The 22537-nt window shown below is 46.7% G+C and overlaps 1 protein-coding gene across 2 annotated transcripts in view; it reads right to left on the minus strand.

The window, feature by feature from the left end:
* The window catches only part of JAM3 (junctional adhesion molecule 3), a 59264-nt gene extending 44019 nt beyond the window's left edge, over nucleotides 1-15245 (minus strand). For both annotated transcript variants that reach the window (XM_061202968.1, XM_061202967.1), the window contains exon 1: nucleotides 15150-15245. In XM_061202968.1, the coding sequence (XP_061058951.1) occupies nucleotides 15150-15198 (49 nt within the window). In that variant the 5' untranslated portion in view covers nucleotides 15199-15245. The remainder of the gene's footprint in view (nucleotides 1-15149) is intronic.
* Between the last annotated feature and the right edge of the window lie 7292 nt (nucleotides 15246-22537).

Raw genomic sequence — 22537 nt, forward strand, 5'->3', positions numbered from 1 at the left:
CCTCCTCCCCAGCCTCCTTATCACACGAAGGCGAAGGCGGTTTCAGAACCAAGGAAGACAGCAGGTCTCTAAAAACAGAAAATAGCTTGTACGTGACAAGCAGCCCTCTCATGTGGCAACATTTAACACAGGAAAGCAATTTAAAATGAGCTGTACACTCGGGAACAGGAATGACATGCAGGTTCCAAGTCAAACTAGAGCCATACGCTAAACAAGAATGCAGTGTGTGTGTGCACATGACATGAATTACAGATGTTCACACAGATACAGGGCTGCGCACCGTCTCGCACACACGCACGCGCGCCGACGTCCCCAGGAGCATACCTGCATGCCAAGCACCGGCCCCTGCAGGCTCTGGGCTCTCACAGACCTCCCGGCAGCCCCGCGAGGCAGCACTGTGATGACCGCCCCCCAAACAGAGAGGCGGGCCCGCGGAGAGGCCCCGCGGGGAGAGGGTCAGCGCGGCCCCAGACGTGCGCTCTCGCCCGGGCTGCTGTCCTGCCGCGTGCAGTACCACGCATGCTGCCGCCAAGGAGTACCAGCTCACCGCCAGCTGGGACACATAAGCGAAGAGCGGGACCGCAAGGTGGTCTCAGAGCTCACGGGAGCCTGATGACAGGTTTCTTCATCCTGCTACCCGCCCCCTCCCCGTTCAACGTGCAGCTCCCTGAGGGATTTTCCTCATCTGGGCCTGAAAAGCACGGTGCTTCCCCTGCGTCGCGCCCCCTCCTCATCAGGAAAGGCTGTGTGGGTGGACCCTGGGCCCTGGGGGGGCTGGGGCGGTGGGGGGGGGGCAGCCATGCCTCCGGAAACGCGGGGTCTTGCAATTAAGTCCCGGAAACTCGTCTGGATCAGAGAAGTGGTCATTCCATGGAAGGTCCAGAGAAAGGCACTAAAAAGGGGGACAGGGGGTCACCTCAAAGCCCTCTCCTAATGGAAGCAGAAGCTTGGGGACAGTTCACCCGGCCGGTTGCATCATGTTTCACCGCGTGCACCGGACCCTCCACCACGTAGAGGGCGGGGGTGAGGAAAAGAACATCTAGACCAGGAGCGGCCTCGGCGCCCGCCAGGCCAGTGCTGCTGTAACCGGCCCCCCAGCCCCGAGCAGACTCTGCAGGAGGTCGGAGGAGGGGGCCGGCGCTGGCTCTTCAGAAGACCATAAAAATCAGGCCTGAAAACACAAGAGAAGGCAGTGCTGTTGGTCTAATTCACAGCCAGTCGTCAGCTGAGGGCCCTGACGGCGCCCTCGGGTGATGGATGCAGCGGAAGGCTTCCCACCGGTGACAGGTGACACTGACCCACTGCACAGGGAACGCGGCCTGGGAGCCTTTCGGCTCAGGGACCACTGGTTCTGGCTTTACATGCCCGGGAAAAGCAGATCTTGCCCTGGAAGAAACAGTTCGCACCTTTCTCGGTTCATTAAAGGTAATTTTGCAAATTCCGAACATCTCACGTGAACCTTCTAATGGGTTTTATCTGGCTTTGGTCACTGTGCTTTTTGTAAGAACTAGCTCGCTTCACTAACACACCTCTTTCCAACAGAAGCTTTTGTTAGCTTGGAAGCGCTGAGCCTTCCTCTCTGAAGGTAAACTTTCTGGCTCTCTCCTTAGACAACAGCCGTCTACACCGCAGCCTCCGCGTTCACAGGCAGGCAGAGGCCCACAGGGCGAGGAAGGAGTGGCCAGCGTGGTCTCCTCCTGGGGGGGAGGGGCACGGCCTTGGCCACGCCTCATCGCAATGCCCTGTGCATACAGCAGTCACTCAATAAATATGGACTGGACCCAGGGGGTGGGGGTGGGGGACCCTGAGGTTTGGGGAATGAAGTGGCGTAGCTCAAGGGGGATGTTTCCCGTGTGCCCTACAAAGTGGACAGGTTTGTCACGGACTGGAAATGACCGGAAAAGACGAACCGTGCTCACAATTGCGAAAGCATGAAATGTTCCAAGAGCTCAAGGGCTAGAGCCCTTAATAACGGCATGAACTCAGTATCCATCTTACAGCACCAAGAAGGGCACAGATCTGGAAGAGGAAAATTAAGAATAGGTTTTAAATTTAAAAACCTGAAGATCACACCTTAAAATGACTTTCCATGATTTGGGGGATTTTTAAAGTGGCATCTTGTAATAGAAAAAGAAAGCAAGAAAACATAAACCTGAAGTAAACATTCTTTGGTCAGAAATATAACAAATATTATTTAAAATAAAATACAGTTTTAAATTGTTTTTAATTCTTTGTAGTTTGGATTCTGCGTTCCTAACAATGCTTCCTTCTCCGCTAGTAGAAAAAAACCTGTAGAGCTGACTCGCAACCACAAGTCAGCCTGCTCCCCGCTCAAGGCCAGCCCAGGCCAGGAGGTGTCTCTGCAACAGACACTGAGCTTGTCACTGATGCCCGAAAGAGACCCCAGCAGTGTGAGTTGAGAATGTCACTAATCTAAGGTGAAGGTGTCACTAAGGACCCTGTTTCCCACACATGAGGTAGGGAGCAGGTGACCAGCCAGGACTCCATCCAACGTGCAAAAACGCCCTGAAATGCAGAGCAGCAACTGCAGATAGTTTTTAGGAGGTATTTCCACTCTGCGTTAATGTAGGGGAAACTGGGAAGTGGGTGTAGCTCCACACTCCCACTCAGGCGGGAGTCATGACCCAAGCTGGGCACTGCGCGTCTCTGGGCCTCTCACAGCAGAGGGTCTCCACTGCAGAGACCCTGCCACCCGGGTCACCCGGAATCACCTGGAGTCGTCTCTGGGTGTCATAGCTGGGGGTGCTGCTAGTGGCACTGAGAGGCCAGGGGTGCTGCTAAACATCCACAACACACAAGGCAGCGCCCCCAAAACAAAGGATTAACCGGCCCAAAATGTCAACAGCGCCGAGCTTGAGAAACCCTGTCTCACAGTCTCTTTCAGCTCTAAAGCTCTATAACCTACATGTCTGTTGAGTTGAGGGGTAAATACTACTTCTTTGGGTATAAAGCTAACAAAGAGGACTGAAGGACTTGCTGAGACCAAGTATAAACCAGGGTGAACCCAGGTCTCCTGCAACCAGACAGGTAGTGAGAAATCAGGCCTGTAAGACGGTTCCCTCCTCCACAGAAGTCCAACACCAACATCCCTCGTAGGAAGAGGGAATGGTTTTACGCATCTTATCTCGCGGGTCTGGAACGAGGCGGATTGCAGGACTCGGCTCTTCAGCTGACGCCCTGAACTGAGCATGAACGTAACCCAGGAGAGCTGGGAGGCCAGACTCCATGCCTAATGCATGGTCTGTTTTAGCACTTCTTGGAAACTACATGCCCCTTGGGTCTAAACAGAGGCATGTGACTTGCTGAGTTCCTGAGGGCTTTCCTTCATCCTCTCCCCTACTTTCTCTGGACACGCTCGCAGCTGAGGGCGCCCACCATCATGTGGCACCCTGGTCCCAGGACACGGGATTCCTGTGGATACTGAGGCCTATATACTCACGTGACATTTTCTTGTCCTGAACTCATCCATTCTTCATAGCTATTTATCTAAAAAGATGCTTATTTTTAATGTAAACACACTGATTTATATTGGCAGCTCCTCTACTTAAAGATATGCTGGAATTTCCACTGAAACTTTTTATTATTCAAAGTTTGCTAGTGCAGGCCTGAAAATGTCCCCAAGCAAAAGAGGTCTAATCTTTTCTACAAACATCACTGAACCACTTTTTAAATCCAAGAATGTCAGATAATTTCTTCTTCTTTACTCTTGAAACTTAAAACTGGATTTTTGTTTTTCTAAGAAAAAATCAGGACACCAATCTGTACTTTAGATGAAATGTCTTTCCTACACAGAAAAAATAAATGTAAAAACTTTCTATCCCATCAAAATAGGCCATCAGGGAAGCTTTAATATGAGAAAGTTCCTCTAAATTAGGTTTGTAACCTGAACAACCAGAGGACTATATATAAGATAGATAACTCATAAGGACCTGCTGTACAGCACAGGGAGCTCTACTCAATACTCTGCAATGGCCTATATAAGAATCTACAAAAGAACGGACATATGTATATGTATAACTGATTCACTTGGCTGTACAGCAGAAACTAACACAACACTGTTAATCAACTATACTCCAATAAAAATTAAAAAAAAGAACCAGAGGACTAATGAAATTCTAGAACCCAAGGGGAATAAAGCCAAGAATGATACTGTTTACATCCGCACAGCACTTTATAATGTACAGGACCACTTTCACGTACAGTCTCACTTGATGCACATAAGAGTCCTGTAAAGTGGGTATTTATCTACAGATAAAGAGAAGAGGGCTCAGATATATTAGGAGACAATTACAGCCTCAAAACTTGAAAGTATCAGAGACCAAAGGAGAAACCAGGTCTTCTGACTCGAAATTATTTTAAAATAACAATTAAGAAACATACAAATTAGGCCTTGGTTTCTCATCTGTCCAGGTTGTAATTTGTTTGAATAGAAATACGTGTCAGCCCCCATCTAAAATGTCTAGTGAAGCCCCTGCCCCTTTCCCAAACCACAACTAAGAACAGACACTCACCTCCCTGTGCTGGGCCAGTGCAAGGCCACGAAGGCAGCAGAGGGGAAGAAGAGCACAGTCTTACCTGATTATAGCTAAGGCGTCTAACTTCTGCAAATCTGAGGACACTGCTAGGATGAAACCTGGGGCCTTGGAAGGGGCCTCCTTGTAATGGAGGAGTCCAAAAGCCTACGCTTGATAAGGTTCATTTTCAATTTGCCTCTGATTAATTGAGGATTCAATGAATTGTAGTAAAGTAGTAACAGGAGTATTAGCAGCAGCATCAACAGTTAGCAGTGACAGTAAATCCCTAAAACCCAGCACTGAGCGCTTGTTACTATACCAGGCCCTCTGCTAAGCACTTATGTAATTAATTTTAATTTTACTATATCGATTAGTGTAATTTTTGTTATCACTCATATAGATAACTTTGATAGGAACACTATAACATAGTCACTGGTTTGCAAAACAACCCTACAGAGTTATACGTTTTTCTACTCTTTTATAGATAAGGAGATTGACTTGGACAAGTCCTACAGTGGAGCTGAGATTCAAACCTTGGTCTAGCTTACGTTCTTCCTGATGAACAGGAATTCAGAAAGGAAGAGATCGCCACAGGCTACAGACCTAAAAAAGCCTTTACAGAGAAGTGTGTTGAGCTGGATACTGGGGAATGAGCGGAACTGAACAGAAAGAGGGTGATCTGCACTGGGGTAGATGGGCGATGACAATAAAACAGAAATGGCAACACACAGGGGTGATTCAGGAGACAGTGATGGAACACTTCTACAGAGCCCAAGACCATGCTCCAAATCGTGTGATTTCCCCGACAAAACTGAATTAAGTGAATACACTCTTAGGGTCAATTTTCTCTTTATGACATAGCCATTATCTTGTAAAAGAAAAGGAAAAGGCTACGTTTCTCTAGAACCCAACTCCTCTACGGAGAGGGCTGGTGTGGACGCCAAAGTGCCTCGTCTCCGCCACCCGAAGCCCAAACCTGGCGACTCTCCCGTGAAGGCAGCGCCCCTGCTGGAGCCCAGGACTGTACAACCCAGCCCTGTGGGGCGGGGCAGGGCAGGAGAGCCGAGACAGGACCCCCAAACTGGAGCCTCTGAGCGCCAGTTAAAGAGTCTTCCTCCAAGTTTCGTGAGAAGTAGCTTCAAAACTGGGAGCTGAAAGGCGCTGCTCGCACAAGGACAGAAGCACCAAAGTCCTAACACGTTTTATTTACTCTGCACCTAGAAAACGTACCTGCCAAGGACAGCACAGAAAGCAGATCTGTTAGTGGAAGAGGGAACAAAACACGAAAACAAACTCGTCCCAGAGAACGTTACCAGCCTGAGGATGCCCGGGGGGAGCAGAAACCACATGGGGGACAGGGGAGGAGGGTCAGCCATGGGGCCGCCGGGAGGGTATCTGTTCTGGCTTCAGCAAGGGCCAGATCCCTCATCCAACGTCACGAGACATCCTTTAGGTCTGTTCTCTCATCACCATTGCCTAGGGTAGAGACAGACAGACAGACACGGACACCGAGGGAGATGGAAAGGCAGCTCCAGCAAGGGTTTCTCTGTTTTTCCTGGGGCTTCACCCTGCACACCTCCTGGAGCTGTGCTAACACGACAGAGCACTGCGGAAATCACAGAATTAAGCACCTCTGAAGCCACATGCATATTTTGTTTTCCATTTAAATCAAAGTCTTCCCTCTGACCTACCCACAGAGTGAGCTAAACTGGAAATGTACGGAAATTACGACCAGATGCTTCACACGGACAGTCACCATCCATAACACAGCCTCACAGAAAAGTCAGGCTGGGACGGAGTTAAGGGAAAGAAGAAATAACAGAATAATAAAATAAGACGCTTGTATACCAGTCCTGAGCTCTGCATGCAGTCAGCATCTACTTCAGAAGACACGCACTCCAGGGACCCTGGGCCCTTGAGAAGGCCTCTCAACCTGAGGTCATAAATGATCTTCTGGGGGTTGTAACCCCCAAAATAGTATATAAAATTTCCACATATGTACATGAAAGTACTATTTGGAAAAAAGGGCCATAACTTCCATCATCTACACGGTGTTCCTGACATAAACTACTCCACAGATGAAGGTCTGAAACAGGACCTGGTGAATTAAAGACACAAACATTTGTCCTTACTAAACCACTGCTCTAGAGATTCACCGCTAACGTTCTCTACCGGCAGTGGACTTAAAAGCGAGACCAAATATGGTCAGAGTGAAAACTCCATATCTGACACTAGATATCAAACAACAGATTACCAACCCAACCAAATAGTGGTCTATTTTTTTCTTCCTGGTAAACAAACACAGGAACTCTTAAAACACTAGATCTAGTAAGTACGGTTGTAGCAGATTAAAAAAACAAAACAAACACAAAACCTGAGGTTCTGAAAGATGTAATTTCCTAACCTCTTGGAGTGGAAGAGGGCTTCAAATCAAGGTTACCCGGCTCTAAAAACTTCCAAACTTTCAGAAGAGGAAGACATTTCTATAACTGGGCTTTCAAAACCTTCAAATGCACTTTTTATTCACAAATAAAGTAATTCAACGAATCAGTTAAAAATTCTCTTGTATTCCCATAAAACCACTTCTTTGGATCTGAAACTCACACTGTGAGTTATCTAACAGGGGAAAGAAATGTGAATGTGTTGGTGGTAGGGGAAGAGGAATGCTGCTTAAATTACTTTCAAGCGACTTGGATTAAAATCAATATTATTTCCCCAAGGTCCCAAAATGAATCACGTGCAAAGCTGGGAAGTGGGTCCAGAATTCCTGACACCCACGTGTGCTCCCTCCTCCACCCAGAAAAGTATCTGAGAGGCAGCGGACAGCGGAGCCTGGGATGAGTGGTCCCTCTCACCTCACCCTGTAGGAATCTGAATCTGAAAATCTGGAGAATTCTTCACCTGTCCTGTTACCAGCAGAGTGGGGAGCTGCTGTCCCAGACACCTGTCGAGTGTGGGACAGCAGTAATTCTCCAAATTTTAAGTTGCTGTGTCTCAAATGATCAATGCTCATTGCTCTTCAGATAAACCCACCCAAGGACAGGGATGAAGGCTGTACAGTTGGGTATATATATGTCTTTATAACAGGACAGCCCCATCCTGACAGCAGTGATGCTTAGCAAGACTCATTCAACCCCTTCCCTCAACCCTATCAGACCTTCGTGGGTGCATATGTGCTCTGAAAAAACAGAGCCAATATTTTAATTTCGTTCTATACTTGAAAAATGAAAACAAAAGCATTACCTTCAGAATATAAACTTCTAAAGGAAGGTGTGTGACCCTTAAGTTATATAGAAGGGGGCCTACGTTAGGTACAGCCGAGGTTCTTGTTTCCAGCTCCAGCCGTGGGTTAGCTTCTCCAAAAGGCCTTGGCACTCCAACTTTGGAGAGCCCACGCAAGCAAACTGTAGTTTTTACTGCACCTCTGGGCTCTTGGGAAGTGGGCTATCTTTAACGCAGCAAGTGAAATAGCTGTAGTCTGAACCCAGAAAATAATAAGATGGGTGGGGCATGACCCTGAGGGTCATTAGGGAGACTGTGCCAATGGGCCAGCAGGAAGGCAGAGCTGAGCCTGAGATTTCCAAACACTGCCAGGCCCTGAAAGCCATCCCAGATGACCATCGTCTCTCACACAAAGCATCCCCAGATTTGCACAGGTTGCGATCAACCAAACACTGCCAGGGCCCCTGAAAGCCATCCCAGATGACCGTCGTCTCTCACAAAAAGCATCCCCAGATCTGCACAGATTGCGATCAACCAAACGCCATTTACAAGTAAAGAAAAACAAGTCACTGCAAGTAAGAGTCATAAGAAACAACAACCATTAGATTTAGACCCCCAAGAACTTCAGATATTTGAAGTCTCACATGCAGAATATAAAACAGCTGTGCGTGAAATGTTTTAAAATAAAAAAGTAAGGGCTTCCCTGGTGGCGCAGTGGAGAACCCGCCTGCCAATGCAGGGGACACGGGTCCGAACCCTGGTCGGGGAAGATCCCTCATGCCGCAGAACAACTAAGCCCGTGCACCACAACTACTGAGCCTGTGCTCTAGAGCCTGTGAGCCACAACTACTGAAGCCCGCGAGCCACAGCTACTGAAGCCTGTACGCCTAGAGCCCATGCTCCACAAGAGAAGCCACCGCAATGAGAAGCCTGTGCACCACAACAAAGAGTAGCCCCCGCTCGCCACAACTAGAGAAAGCCCGCGTGCAGCAACGAAGACCCAACGCAGCCAAAAATAAATAAATAAAATAAATTTTTTAAAAAATAAATAAATAAAATAAAAAAGGAGTGAAAAATGAGCAGGCAAAAGAAACCAGATTATAAAAGGAACCAAGTAAACTTTTAGAAATGAATATAATGGGTTAAAAAAAAAAAAAAAACTTCATACATTGGCTAAATAACGGATTAGACATGGCTGGCAAAAGAAACAGTTGTAAAACAAAACTAAATAAATAACCCAGAACAGCACAAAGAAAGAAGAACATGAAATTACAACAGAAAGGTTAACAGTCTTGGAAGATCGAAGACTGAATATATCTAATCAGAGTTCCAAAAGGAAAGAGTTACGAAAATAGAAGCTGGGCAGTATTTGAACTCACACTACCTGAGAATTCTCCAGAAAGATATAAAGTCACAGATACACAAAGTATAACAAATTAACAAGTAGATTAAAAAGAAATGCACCCTAGACACACATAGTAACATTTCAGAATGCCAAAGAGAAGACAAGATCTTTAAAGTAGCTGGACAAAGACAGGCTGATGATGTGACTGCAGGTTTCACAACAGGAACGATGGAAACCAGAAAGCATCCGTGTAATGGAGCCCAGGCTCCAAGTCAAAATAACTGTCAACCTAAAATTACATACCCAGTAAATCTATACTTCAAGAACAAGATGAAAATAAATATATTTTCGGATATAAACAAAAATGAATTCAACATTGAGAGACCTACCCTAAAGGGAGTGACTGTGAACTATTCTAGAAGCTCCCTAACTGACCTTCCCTCTCCCACCATCTTGAATATCAGTCCAACACATCTAAAATCATTTGATCAGATCACTTCCTGCTTCAAACTGCCACGTGAATTTCTAGAAGCTACATAATAAGGTCCATGACCATCTATCTGGCTCCTCAACTTACCAGCTGTGACCTGGGCCAGGTAACTAACCTGCCTGAGCCTCAGGTTCAGCACCTGCAAAGTGAGCCCTATAGGGACTGACCGCTGACATGGGCTAAGAGCCCCATAACGTAGCGCTCTCCGCAGCGCCTGGCACAGACTTTCAATAACTGGCAGCTGTTATTAGTTATCATTATGATAACTCATTGGACCCAAAATACAACATGTGCATTCCCAATGCCACGCCTTTGCTCACGGTATTTCCTCCACTTCACTGGTCCCTAACACGTCCATTCCCCAAAAATCTGCACTAAGTCAACCAAATTATTGTCAAAAGTCCAGCTGCTTCTTGAAATTTTCCTCTACCAGGCCAGCCCAAGGTAAGTGCTCTCGCTTCTAAACACGTAAAACATTTACCCAAAGTGCTACTCTGTTCATTAACTACCTAAACTGTGTGATGTTTCTGGTCTGGGGAAGCGCTTATCTTAGCTGTCCCTGTTCTGCCTGTGGAAAGCTCTACTGCCATGAAAACGGAGATTTTTGCCTAATAATGATGGATTGGCTGATTGAGCTCCAGCACCCTGGTAGAGACACTTTAGAGGAAAAACATGGCACCAAATTTAAAAAAAAGAAAAAAGGAAAGAAAAGGCAGTTGTCTTAGGATGTGCTGCATTCCTTGTAATCCTCCAGACAGCTGCACTTCATTCTAAAGACGTCAAATATTTTCCTTAGAGAAAGACATCCCACGAGGAAGTCCTGGTGGGCAGGAAGAAGTGATAAGGGAACTTCAGCTGTCGGCTCACTTCAGGAAACATCTTTCAGCGTTTGTTTCCCAAGGAAGTCAATTTGACCTGGTATTTGTATCACCCAAGACAAAGAAAACAGTCCCCCGGGAGCTGCCCGGCTGGCACGAACGAGGGGTCCAGTAAACATGGGCTGATGCCGAAAAGGCAGACCAAAGCAGCTACTCAGATGATTCCGTTTGTTTGTTCAAAAAAAGGAAGAGGCAGGTATTCTCATCAGCTCTCCTTCAAGTTTGCCAGCTAAGCACTTGCTGAGGATGCCACACCTGGCTGCCCCACCCAAGAGCCAGTAACAGCAAATCTCTCAAATGAGTCACAAAGAATGCGTGATCAAACCCAACTTCAAGGCTGCCCGTCCTTCTTGCACTGCAGCTGACATTAATTCAGGAGCTAGAAAAAGCCACAATCACATGCTATCACTTTTAACTAAGTTTTCCCACTTTAAAAGAAAATCCTTACTAAGTGTCAATTTTAAAATTCCACTATTTTGTCTAGGAGGCCCCCCAAAATGCAATTGTTTTCATTATATAAAAAAAATCCTTATCAAAGAAAACTTGGGGGAAAAAAACCAAAAGAATCAGCCAGAAAAACAAGAGAAAAGTAGAAAACAATCAGCCATAAGACCTGGTGGTCCAGTGGTTAGGACTCTGCGCTTCCACTGCAGGGGGCACAGGTTCGATCCCTGTTCGGGGAACTAAGATCCCACGTGCTGCACAGCACAGCCAAAATAAATAAATAATAAAATTTTTTTAAAAAATGAGCCATAAGACCTGCTACTCAAAGACAGCACCTATCAACATTTTGGTTCACTATCTTCCAGATGTTTTTCCTCTAAGGATAAGATGTTTTGTGTAATTGGAATCCTATGGTATATGACTGTGTTACTTAAATGACTTCACAAGCATCTCCCCATGTTTTTTTCTTCTTCTTAACCTCATATAACTACATAGAGTAGATGAGAGAAAGAAGATGTTTAAAGTAAACCAAGTCAAGAAATACCATTCTCGTTCTTCCGCAAAAACTGTTTTTACTGTAGTAAAAACCAAGAATTTCCAAAAGTTTCTGGGGTCATTGGAGATAAGATACATAAAAAGATGCTTGGATGCATAGGAAGTGTTTAAGAAATGTTAACTGACTTTCAAGTGACAAAGACAATATTTACTATAGTCCCTGGAAAGATACAAAAGAAATTAAATTCAGCCTCTGTTCCCAATGAAATTTTAATAACACTGAGAAGATAAAATGCATTTACACCCAACAACTAAAGTGCAACATAATTCGGCATGCAATAATCCTGGCTCTTCAAGGGCTTGGGATGCCTTATTCCTTTCTGCACCCCTAGCATGAAGGACATACTACAGATACTCAGTAAATGTCTGTTGTACTGAACAGAACTACAAACTACAAGCCATGCTTTAGAGACAGTAAAGATCACTGTGAGCTGAGGTTAAGTTGGGCAAAGCAGACAACGTGAACACGGCAGAACTTGATTAAGGCCTTAGATCTCCATACAGAGAACCACAGTGGATACTGTCCTTACTAAACTAGGTGTAAAAGAACGTGCTTACCAAAACTTTCTTTCAGGAACCCTTTAGACTCCACTGAAGCTATCTGCATATACTGTGAGCATCCAGAGGGTAAACACAGGAAATCTGAAATCTGTTTCAGCCCTAACAGCATCACATTCACCACCTGATTATAAACTTGTCTTAAAGAGAATCCACCTTCATGGGTAGGGTATCACTCAGCAGACTCCATACACCCTAACTTCATCCACACACAAATTTTCCTTTGTTTTACTCCACTTGTGCTTGTGAAAAAATGCAAAGAATTTATGGAGAAGGAATTTGCTAATATTACATCGCTAACAGCTGCTGGTTGGATTGTACTAAATCCACAGCCTCTTCAGTCACATTATATGGTCAACTCAAAAAGTGGGCTATTAATACAAATCTGGTTTCTTTCAAAAGAATTGATTTAAGCCTACCCAGCCAGGCTGCCTTAAGAGCAAGTTTCCCAGAGCTTGGGGTTGGGTGTGTGAGCATTTTGTCTGTATGTAACGCTGCAATTACTTGTGATTAAGAATCTCTAATAGCTGCCCATTCAGTCTCCCCAGCCTGAAGCACTCAGAACAAATGCCTTCAACAGGCCTTTCAGGAATGAACAGCTGATCTGAAGCAGTGCATGCTTCTGGGCAGGTGGTCCTTGTTTTTCTGAACACACACATGCACACGCATGTCTGATAACGCTTATATCAGTCAGATGTAATTAATTCAAAAGACTGAAAACAACACAAAATAGGTCATTTAAAAATGTTTCAGAGGTCCAAACATATGCAAATGGAAAATTTATAATTTTTTTCAAAAATTTCCCGGAAATTATGATTTTCAGATTTTGCTAAACTTTCACACACAAATTGTCTTATCCCAAGAATACAAACTGTAACTGTTTTAACTCTAAATGAAGCACTTCTCTAGGACATCAAAAGATTTGGAAACCCAATGACAATTACCACATAATCATTCAAAAAAGACATGTGGTATACAACATTTGCAAAGAGGAGTTGCACCTGTCACCAATTCAACAAAAGAATACTTTATCTACAAACCACGCAGCGTTGAACATTTAATAATCTGGTTAAAATGATCCATAACAAGAACTCCATGTCAAACGGAATAATACAAGTAACCAAAAAAATGGATTAACACAAATGGTTGATTTCCGCATCTGAAACACATGGGATGTCACCCGGAGCAAGTTACTGAATCTCTCCGTACTTGTTTCTTAGTCCACAAAATGGGCAAAATGATACTAACAACCTCTTAGAGTTATCCATATTAAATGAATACATATTAAATTTTTATAACAGAACCTGGCAAAGGGTAGCTAATAAAGAATGTTTTTATTATATCAGGAACCAGATTTTTTTAAAATGAGAACACGCAAAAATAATAGCAATTGAAAAGTGTAATCATGAAAATAAAAGAGACACAGCTGTGATGCCCTGTGAAGGAATAGTTTTCAAGATATTACTGTATATTTAAAGCATAAGCAAATAATAGAAAAGAGCTCCCTACTAAAAATGATAGCTACATCCCTTCAAAGTGTATTAATACATCCTACCACCTCTATTCTTTGTCATTAGTGCTATTTTGCAAAACTGTGATTATTCCTCCTATGTTCTACAGGTGAATCCCAGTCCTTAACATTAAGAAAGGCACACAAGTAGCCCCTCCAGGAGACCAAAAGAAGAAGTTAATGGGGGCTTTCCTGGCGGTCCAGTGGTCAAGACTCCCGCTCCCAATGCAGGGGGGAAGGGTTCCATCCCTAGTGGGAGAACTAAGATCTCGTATGCCACACGGTGTGGCCAAAAAAAAAAAAAAAAAATTAAATTATATTTTAAAAAAATGTTTTTTAAATAAGAAGTTAAGGGGATGTGAAGGCCTTAGCATCCACTAGTTTTACTAACAAACCACCAACTTGAAACTCATTCCTGAAGTAAACTGCCAAATGTTTCTGCAATAAAAACTGCAAACTCTCATGTGAACAGATCTTCTCAACAATAGGGAGTTGTTCCAGTCTGTGAATAGGACAGTGTCAGTGTGACCAACAAAGCCGGGAGGGGACATTCCTGACACCCCTGTCCCCTGGCTAGCCTTTGATCATTCATCTCTCCCAACCACACGTTTATGGAAACCACTTTCAAGCACAGCATAGGGACAACATCGACTCCCTGAACTTCGCCCTCATCACAGAGCCCTGCTCCCCGGCTTCTGCCCGGACCCTCACTGTTCACACCACCCCTGAGGACCACCCCCCAATGAGCCTCCAACACAGGAGCCTTTGTTTTCCTAGTACGCCCACCCCACCCCCAAACAGTCACTTGGGGCTTCACTGTATATACTCTGGCAAACATCATGGGATGACGATGGCAACTAAGCAGACCACAGACCGACCCGAGAACGGGGCGGGGAACTGCTGATGCCCCAGGCGAGGCTGGTGCGGCGCTCGGGACCCCGGGTCTGAGTGTCCCTTGCTCCTGGGGGCAGACTTCGGGCTCAGTGTTCTCTCTGGACTCTGCTCTGAGGACTACGTGGGACCGCGGTCTCGAGCGCCCAGCGCGCGCCCACGGCCCCCAGCGTGTGGTCCCGCCGTCCGGCTGCCCGGGGCCTCCAGCCGGGGACTGGGGGGGGGGGGGGGCTGGGGGGAGGAAGGACAGACCAAGGCCCCGTCCGGGCGGCCCCCGGGCCACTCCAGGGCGGGCTGCAGGGCTGGGCGCCGGCGGGACAAAGGGAACCGGGAACGGGTCGGCTTTGTTCGCGGAGTGATGGAGCGCAGGGCCACGGGCCCCGGGCCGGACCCCGCACCCCGGGACGCCCTGCACCCAGACCCCCAGACCCCCGGGACTCCGTACCTCCGGGACCCCCGACGCCCGCACCTCTTCCCCGGCCCGCACCCCCTACCCCGACCCGGGACCCGCACCTCTGCGCCCCCCGCACCTTCGGGGCCGCTCTCCGCCCCTCCCGGACCCCGGGACCCCCGCATCCCTGACCCCGTACATGGACCGGACCCCCGCATCCCCGGGATTCCCCTCCCTGAACCCAGGACCCCGCGCCCCCGCGCCCCCGCGCCCGCCCCCCACTCCGCCCGGGCCCCTCCGGCCGCGCCCGGCAGAGGCCCGCGGACTCACCCCGCAGGAGCAGCAGCAGGGCGAGCGCGGGCCGCCGCCTCAGCGCCATGTCGAGAGCAGCTGAGGGGCCGAGGGCCCGCTCCCGGCGCAGGCGCCCTGCCCGCGGCCCTGTGCCCGCCCCGGTCACCATAGCGACCACGGCGGCGCGCCGTCGCCATGGTGCACGGGAAGCCCGAGACGAGTCTGGTTGCTATGGAGGCAGGGATGCTCTGGACCGGGACCCCGGGCTCTCTTTCAAAGAATTTGGTGGAAGGAGGTGAAGGAGCGCGTTCAAGAGTGGGCGGGGTTAATTTCCACATCTATAAAATGAATCCGTCACTACAGATCCGGGAAGGAACGCTCCATTAAAATTTGAGAAATGAAGTGCTTCTTATTTTACAAATAAGGATGGAGCCCAGTTACCGTGGAAGCATTATTGCCTGCGCCTCTTTTGGGGCCCAGATTCTAAATGTGATGAGAGGGAAAAGCACTGAAATCTGTATAAAACATAAGCAAGACGTGCATTATACAGTAAATAAAAGTGATGTATTTCTAAAATAAACATAATCCTTCGTTCCTGTGTTAGATCAAAAGCATGATGGTATACCAAATAGTTTGTTATGCAGAAAAGCAAGATAATTCTTTGCTCTGATGTCTGAATATTGGGAAATGTTAAGGTTAGGGAGGAAAAATGGAACAGAATCTTATGAGGACCAGCACACAAGATGAAGAGAAGGATTAAACATACTGGAAATTGGACTCAAGGATGCAGGAGATCTTGATACGTTTAATACTGTGGGAAATTCTTTTATTTTTATTTATTTATTTATTTATTTATTTATTTATTTATTTATTTGGCTGCGTGGGGTCTTAGTAACAGCACACAGGATCTTTGTTGTGGCGTATGGGATCTTTAGTTGCGGCATGTGGGATCTTGTTCCCTGACCAGGGATCGAACCCGGGCCCCCTACATTGAGAGCGCTGAGTCTTAACCACTGGACCACCAGGGAAGTCCCACTGTGGGAAATTCTTGAAATAGCTTGTTTTACATCCAATGTGGAAAGTACATCCCTAATGCTCCAGGAAGCAACAGAGTCAAAACAGAACTCTCAGTATAGTTATTAGTAAAATATGACAGAGTTTCTTTCCAATGACTAATATTTTTTAATGTTTAATTAGGGACTTCATTTTTCATACAGTCACCCTAGGATTTTTTTGTTTCGTTTTTTGTTTTTTTAGTATTTTAGTATTTTTAGTTTTTACAAAGTAGAATTTTGTAAGTGTGTATATATGTGTGTATATACAGGGACTTCCCTGGTGGCACAGTGGTTAAGAATCCACCTGCCAATTCAGGGGACACGGGTTCAAGCCCTGGCCCGGGAAGATCCCACATGCCGCGGAGCAACTAAGCCTGTGCGCCACAACTACTGAGCCCGCGCTCTAGAGCCCATGCTCTGCAACAAGAGAAGCCACTACAATGAGAAGCCCACGCACTTCAATGAAGAGTAGTCCCCGCTGGACACAACTAGAGAAAGCCCGCGCACAGCCATGAAGACCCAATGCAGCCAAAAATTAATTAATTAATTAATTTAAAAAAATAAGTATGTATACACATATATAATTTACTATACTAAATTATGAATGCCAAGAAACATGAAATAGATTGAAGTTGTTGACAAGGATATGCTTCAACTGCCATCACTATATGATCTTCTTTCTAAGTCTTTGTAACTGCTCACACTTTTGTAAGTGTGAATTAATTACATTCCTCCAAATCTCATAAAGACAGAACAAAAATATTGCAATAACTCCATCACCTCTTGTGTTTCTATTGTCTTTCCTTTACTAAACCTTCTTTCTGCTCTAGTTTACCATGTTCCCAAGTCACAAGTAAACATTATTTTATGATGATGGTCTGTCCCATCACTAAACACAATAGAGAAATTAAAAACAGTAGAATTCTACTTAGGCTCACTGACTTTTTTTCCTTCTGCTGTCTCTTTGCTCTGCCATTCCCTTTAGCTCCTGGTTATATGCTCAGGCATGTCTGCCACTGTGGTGACCTGGGAAATATGAGGTGGTGTCTGATTGTGGAAAGAGCAGTTTTCAGAAGCAGTGCCTCTTTTCTCCTGCTGAATTTCCTGTGTTTGCATTGTGAAATTGTTCTGTCTGTTAAATGGTCTTTTCTGCTAGGGAATCTTTTGAAACTCAGAACAAGATCACAGAGAAAGGCTCCATGAATATTCTATATGGAGCAGAGGTTCCTATGAGACTGAATGCAGGTGCTTCGTTGTAAAACATTGATTTTCCTCCACAGATGGACTACACGTGTCATGACCAGTGGCTGAGACAGGATCCTGGAATGGAGCCTAACTAGTGACATGGTAGGAGGCACTTGACTGTCAAGTGATCTGCTCCTGCTTATGATTTCACTGTTCTCTGGAGAGCTCTGGCCCTGTGCAGAAAGGCAGCAGAGCCCCGGACGCATTCAGTGAGCAAGGCTGTGGAGTCTGTGCTTCTTTCACCACATTATCCAACTAACTATGCTTGTTTCTAATGGCGGCTTACTAAGGAGAGATACATGTCTTAAAAGAGCTCAGGGAACTAAATATATTTGTGCTAAACTTGAACAAAAGCATTTGCAATGCTTTTCAAACCAACACAACGTGCAAATCGAGTAGCAAACGGGGAGTGGAATTTTCCTTCGAGACTTGAAATCAAGCAGGACCCTGTGGGGTACCCCCAGGTACAAAAGCCTTTCCGTGTCCCCCGTTTCTTATTTGTAGTGTTGACTGAAAAAAAATGCACAACCTAAAAGTTGAGAATTGGGTCTCATTTGGTGGCCTTGCTGAGGACTTAAGCCTGGGTGGCAGCCTCTCCGATAGCTCTGAGACACTGCTCCAAAGAGGTGAGGGAAGAGCCAGGATATATAGGAATTTTTGCAACAAAAACCAGGTGGTCAGAACAGCAAGAGATTACTGTTAATTAAAGAAAAACCAGACATCTCAAATTAATGAACTAAGTGCTTTTCTACATATAGGAAGAAGCAAGAGTCTGGACTTACTGAAATCATTCCTTTGATATGCTCCTTATCTAGGGCCAGTATCCTGTTTTTCTCCCTCCTGAGTCCCTTCAGGGTATACAGTTGGGGGCGGCTGCAGTGGCTGAGGGCTTGATGGCTGAAACATCCTTTGTTTACTGATATGGCGGGCAGACATTCTTCATCCACAGCAGGGAAAAGGCTTCAGCCTCCTAGACCTTCCCTGAGTTCCAAAGGGCAGATGCAAATGGTTACTAATTAGAGAAGAGAGGGGCTGCAGAGACAAGGGAGGAGCAGTTGAGAAACCATAGTGCTTCCATAAAGAGGGGTCCTGTTTCCTCCTTAAGGGATTTACATAACAATGTGTCTTTGAGTTCTTCAGCAGGAACCAGGGCCCCCACCAGGTGGAGGATGGTAATTTCAGGCTGAGCGCAAGATTCCTGGGGCACTGCCCTGTTACGTCCCCACCAACCAAACAGAAGGAAGTCACACACCTTGAAGCCCTCACCCCCAATTTGGCCTTTAAAAACTGTTCCCCAAAAACCACCTGGGACTATGGGGGTTTTGAGCAGGAGCCCTCACCCAGTCTCCTTGCACGGCCCTGCAATAAACCTTTCTCTGCTCCAAACTTCAGTGTTTCGGTTTGTTTGGCCTCACTGTGCGTGGAGCACACGAACTTGGGTTCAAAAACAAACTCACCTCCAAACAGACTGGAGAGATGCTGGAAGCAACATGGGGGGACGTGGGCTCTGGAGTCTGAAGGACAATGATTCAAATTCTTGGTGTTTGTAAACTTGGGGAAGTTGCTTAACTTCTCTAAGCCTTGGACTCCTTGTCTGTAAAACAGGGATAACCATACCCACCTCAAATGGTCATTTTGAAGATCATGTGAGATAAAGATTTGGAGCATACCAGGTGCTCAATACATGTTTGTTGCCTGGACCCCTTCCATTTCCTACTATTTTGGTTCAGATTGGGCAAAATGGTATAACATTCCTGGAAAGTCTTGATAAAGAAAAGAAACTTAAGCCTGCAGATGGGCCAGAAGGAATGAGAAGCAGAGAGGGAGTTTTACATCAAAGTGTGTTTATTCTCTTGGTGTTGATGCCGAATCCAGCCTCTGTACCCCAACACTGAATTAAATCTCAGAGACAGAGTTTTGGGTGAAGTAGAAAAGCATAGCTTTATTGCTTTGCCAGGCAAAGGGAGCCACAGCAGAGTAATGCCCTCAAAACTGTGTGTCCCGACCTGGAGGGGTTAGTGAGGAGTTTTATAGTAATGGTTCAAACAGGAGGGTGTGATCAGCTGGTGGACGTTCTTCTGCAATCAGAAGAATTGGTGGTGAGGTAATCAGGGGTCAACATCATCAACCTGGTTCCAACTGGTCTGGGGTCTACGTGCTTGTGGGCAGCATACAGTTAACTTCTCCCACCTGGAGGGAGTTTCAGTATCTGCAAAACAGCTCAAAGACATTGTGATGTGCATCCCCTGCGGGGGCACCAGGACCCTGCCTCACGGCTGCACTGTGGTTTCTCCACTGCTCCTCCCTTGTCTCTGCAGCCCCTCCCTTCCCTGATTAGCATCTGTTTGAACCTGCCCTTTGGAACTCTGGGAAGGTCTTGGAGGCTGAATGAAGCCTATTTCCTGCAAACAAGAAATGGGGGACACAGAAAGACTTTTGTGCCCTGGAGCCCCCCAGGGTCCTGCTCAGATTCAGTGTGACTAACTTCTGAAAAAGTAACAGGACTGTGCTTCTGTTCCTTTGCTGTGCATTCTACGCCAGAGCAATGACCTGAAGTCAGCCTCCCGGCAGGAGAGAGTGGGATCCACTGACAGGGAAGTCACTGACCCCAGAGCCTCCCAGTAAAGCGCCCCCGCTGGGTTGATCCAAGGTTCTGTGGCTCCAGGTTCCCTCTCTTCAAGTCCCAACTTCTTGCAATATTTCCAACTCTGTTCTCACACATTTGTCTCGTCTATCATCTTCTCTTTCTCTTCAGTGTCTTTCCTTCGGTTTTTTTGAATAGGAGGACACCTCTCCGTAACCTAAGGAAACAGTATGTGGACTGAAAAAAAACGCACAACCTGGAAGTTGAAAGTTATGTTTTATTCGGGACCTTACTGAGGTCAACAGCTGGGGAGACAGCCTCGCAGATAGCTCTGAGGGACTACTCCAAAGAGGTAGGGGAGAGCCAGGATGTATAGAAGTTTTTGCTGAAAAAAATCACATGTAGTCAAACATCAAAAGATGATTGCTAATCACAAAAAAAACCAGACATCTCAAATTAATGACTTTAGTGCTTTTCTACGTATGGGAGGATGCAAGAGTCTGGGCTCATTGAAATCAGTCCTTTGATGTGCACCTTAACTATCTAGGGCCTGTATCCTTTTTTCCTCCATCCTGAGTTCCTCTCAGGGCTCACAGCAGGGTGGGCTGCAGTGTCTGATGGCTTGCTGGTGGCCAGCATTCATTGTTTACCAGGATGGCAGGCAACAATTTTTTTGTGCGCAAGTAGCAGACATCCCCTTTAACAATGGGGAGGGGGTCCCCGGAGAGAGAGAACCAGGCATGGCTTCTAGACATAAGAGAAGGCATTTTTGGCCTAAGCTATTTTGTGATCGAATCTTGGCCACAGTGCTTGCCCTTGAACAGGTCTCAGTAATCAATGCTCTCAGGGAAGTAAGGGAATGTGGGAACACAGGAAAAGCAGTCAAGAAACAGCTCAGAAGTAGAACAGAGTCCCATTTCCTCTTCAAGGGCTACATATAACATGTGATCCAGTCTCTGAGCTCTGCAGGAACTAAGGCCCCCACCCAGGAGGAGGACGGAGCAATGATGTGGACCCTCAAGTGTGGACTTTGTTGACCTTTGCCCCAATTCTATGCTGAGTTTGCCTCTGCTCAAGCCCCTTCATGAAGATGCACGTGACCCTTAGGGTAAAACTTCCCCAGTTTTGCTCTTCGGGGAGACACTGCTTCGGGAAAGATCCCCTGTGTTCTCCTCACTTGCTGCAAAGTAATAAATCCTTCCTTCTCCCACTCTTTGGCTTGGTTGTGTCTTTTGGCTCCACACCCACCAAGAGGTGAACCCAGTTTTTCTGGGGTAACAACCAGACATGCTGCTTATGCTGGATTAAGAAGCAAAGTCTGCACTTTGATTTATTTGCACGTTCCTCTCCTTTGTAGGGGTTCACCCGAAAAAGGTCATATTAATGCTAAAGTTTGGGCTTACAGTGGCTTCCTAGAGAGAAACTTTTGTAAGAAGCGATTGAGCAGGCCTTACACGTTTCACCCGAAGGAGGCTTGGTGTCGTGTGCTAGCGTGTGTCAGTGTGCGTGTGTGTTTAAGTAAAGATATCATACATGCTGTGGGTGAAAGGAAGAGCCCCTCCCCTCTGCCCAGGGTCAGCATCAGCCAGGACCTCTTTATTCCCCAGCGTACAGGCAGCCATGGCACCACCAACAGGGACGGACAGTAACACGGCCACGAGGAAGCCTGACGTAGGAGCTGCTTCTCCCGGGCTGAGAGCCCTAAGAATTAGGAATCCCAGCTCCCTGTCAGGGCGTCAGCCTCAGCACCTTCTCTGAGGAAGCAGAGAAACAGGCTTGGCTGAGTGCCAAGACGCCAGGGAAGAGGGGTCAGGGACGCTGATAAACAACACTCCCCATCGCCTTCCGGAAGGACATCTGCTGAGAGATAAAACAGACCAGCTCTTTCTTTCTCTCCACTTGGCCTCAAGAACATTTCCACTGACCTGGAGAAAAGTGAGAAACTTTTCCTAATCTATGCTCCGGGGCTGGGGACACGTGTGCGACCCGGTTGTCCTGGAGCAAAGCCAAGAGCACCTGTGAGGGTGAGAAGACGCAGGGCAGACAGGTACCTGCAGCCCATGGTGCTCCAGTCGTGTGCCTCCAGGACGCCCCAACCGATGTGTTTACAGACTGGAGATATTTTTATCCCAACCCTCCAATGAGAGCTAATTTTCTCTTCACACCAATGGTACTACGGAGTGTTTACTTCCTGGAGGCACCGGAGAGAGACCAGGGTGTCCTCTTCTGCTGCTGGGAGCCTGTCTGCCTTGGAGTCCCTCCGGGGGTCAACCCCTCCTCCAGGGTTTGGGGTTGGGGAAGGAGCCCCTCCCTGCTCCTGCTATTACGTTTATCTTGGGGTCTCTGCCCACAGGGGCCAGACTCCAGATGCTCAGCCTGGGGCCCGTCTGTCTCCTGCCTCAGTTAGGTACACACTTCTGCACATACATTCAGTTAAATTTGTTTATTGTGCCACTTAAAAGGTCAATATCTTTGCCTTCCTTTTTTACTTTAGCTATTAATATCTGGGAAAGTTTGGTTAAATATCAGGCTGTGATTATGGA

This window comes from Eubalaena glacialis, chromosome 10 (genome assembly GCF_028564815.1).
Source record: "Eubalaena glacialis isolate mEubGla1 chromosome 10, mEubGla1.1.hap2.+ XY, whole genome shotgun sequence".
NCBI lineage: Eukaryota > Metazoa > Chordata > Mammalia > Artiodactyla > Balaenidae > Eubalaena > Eubalaena glacialis.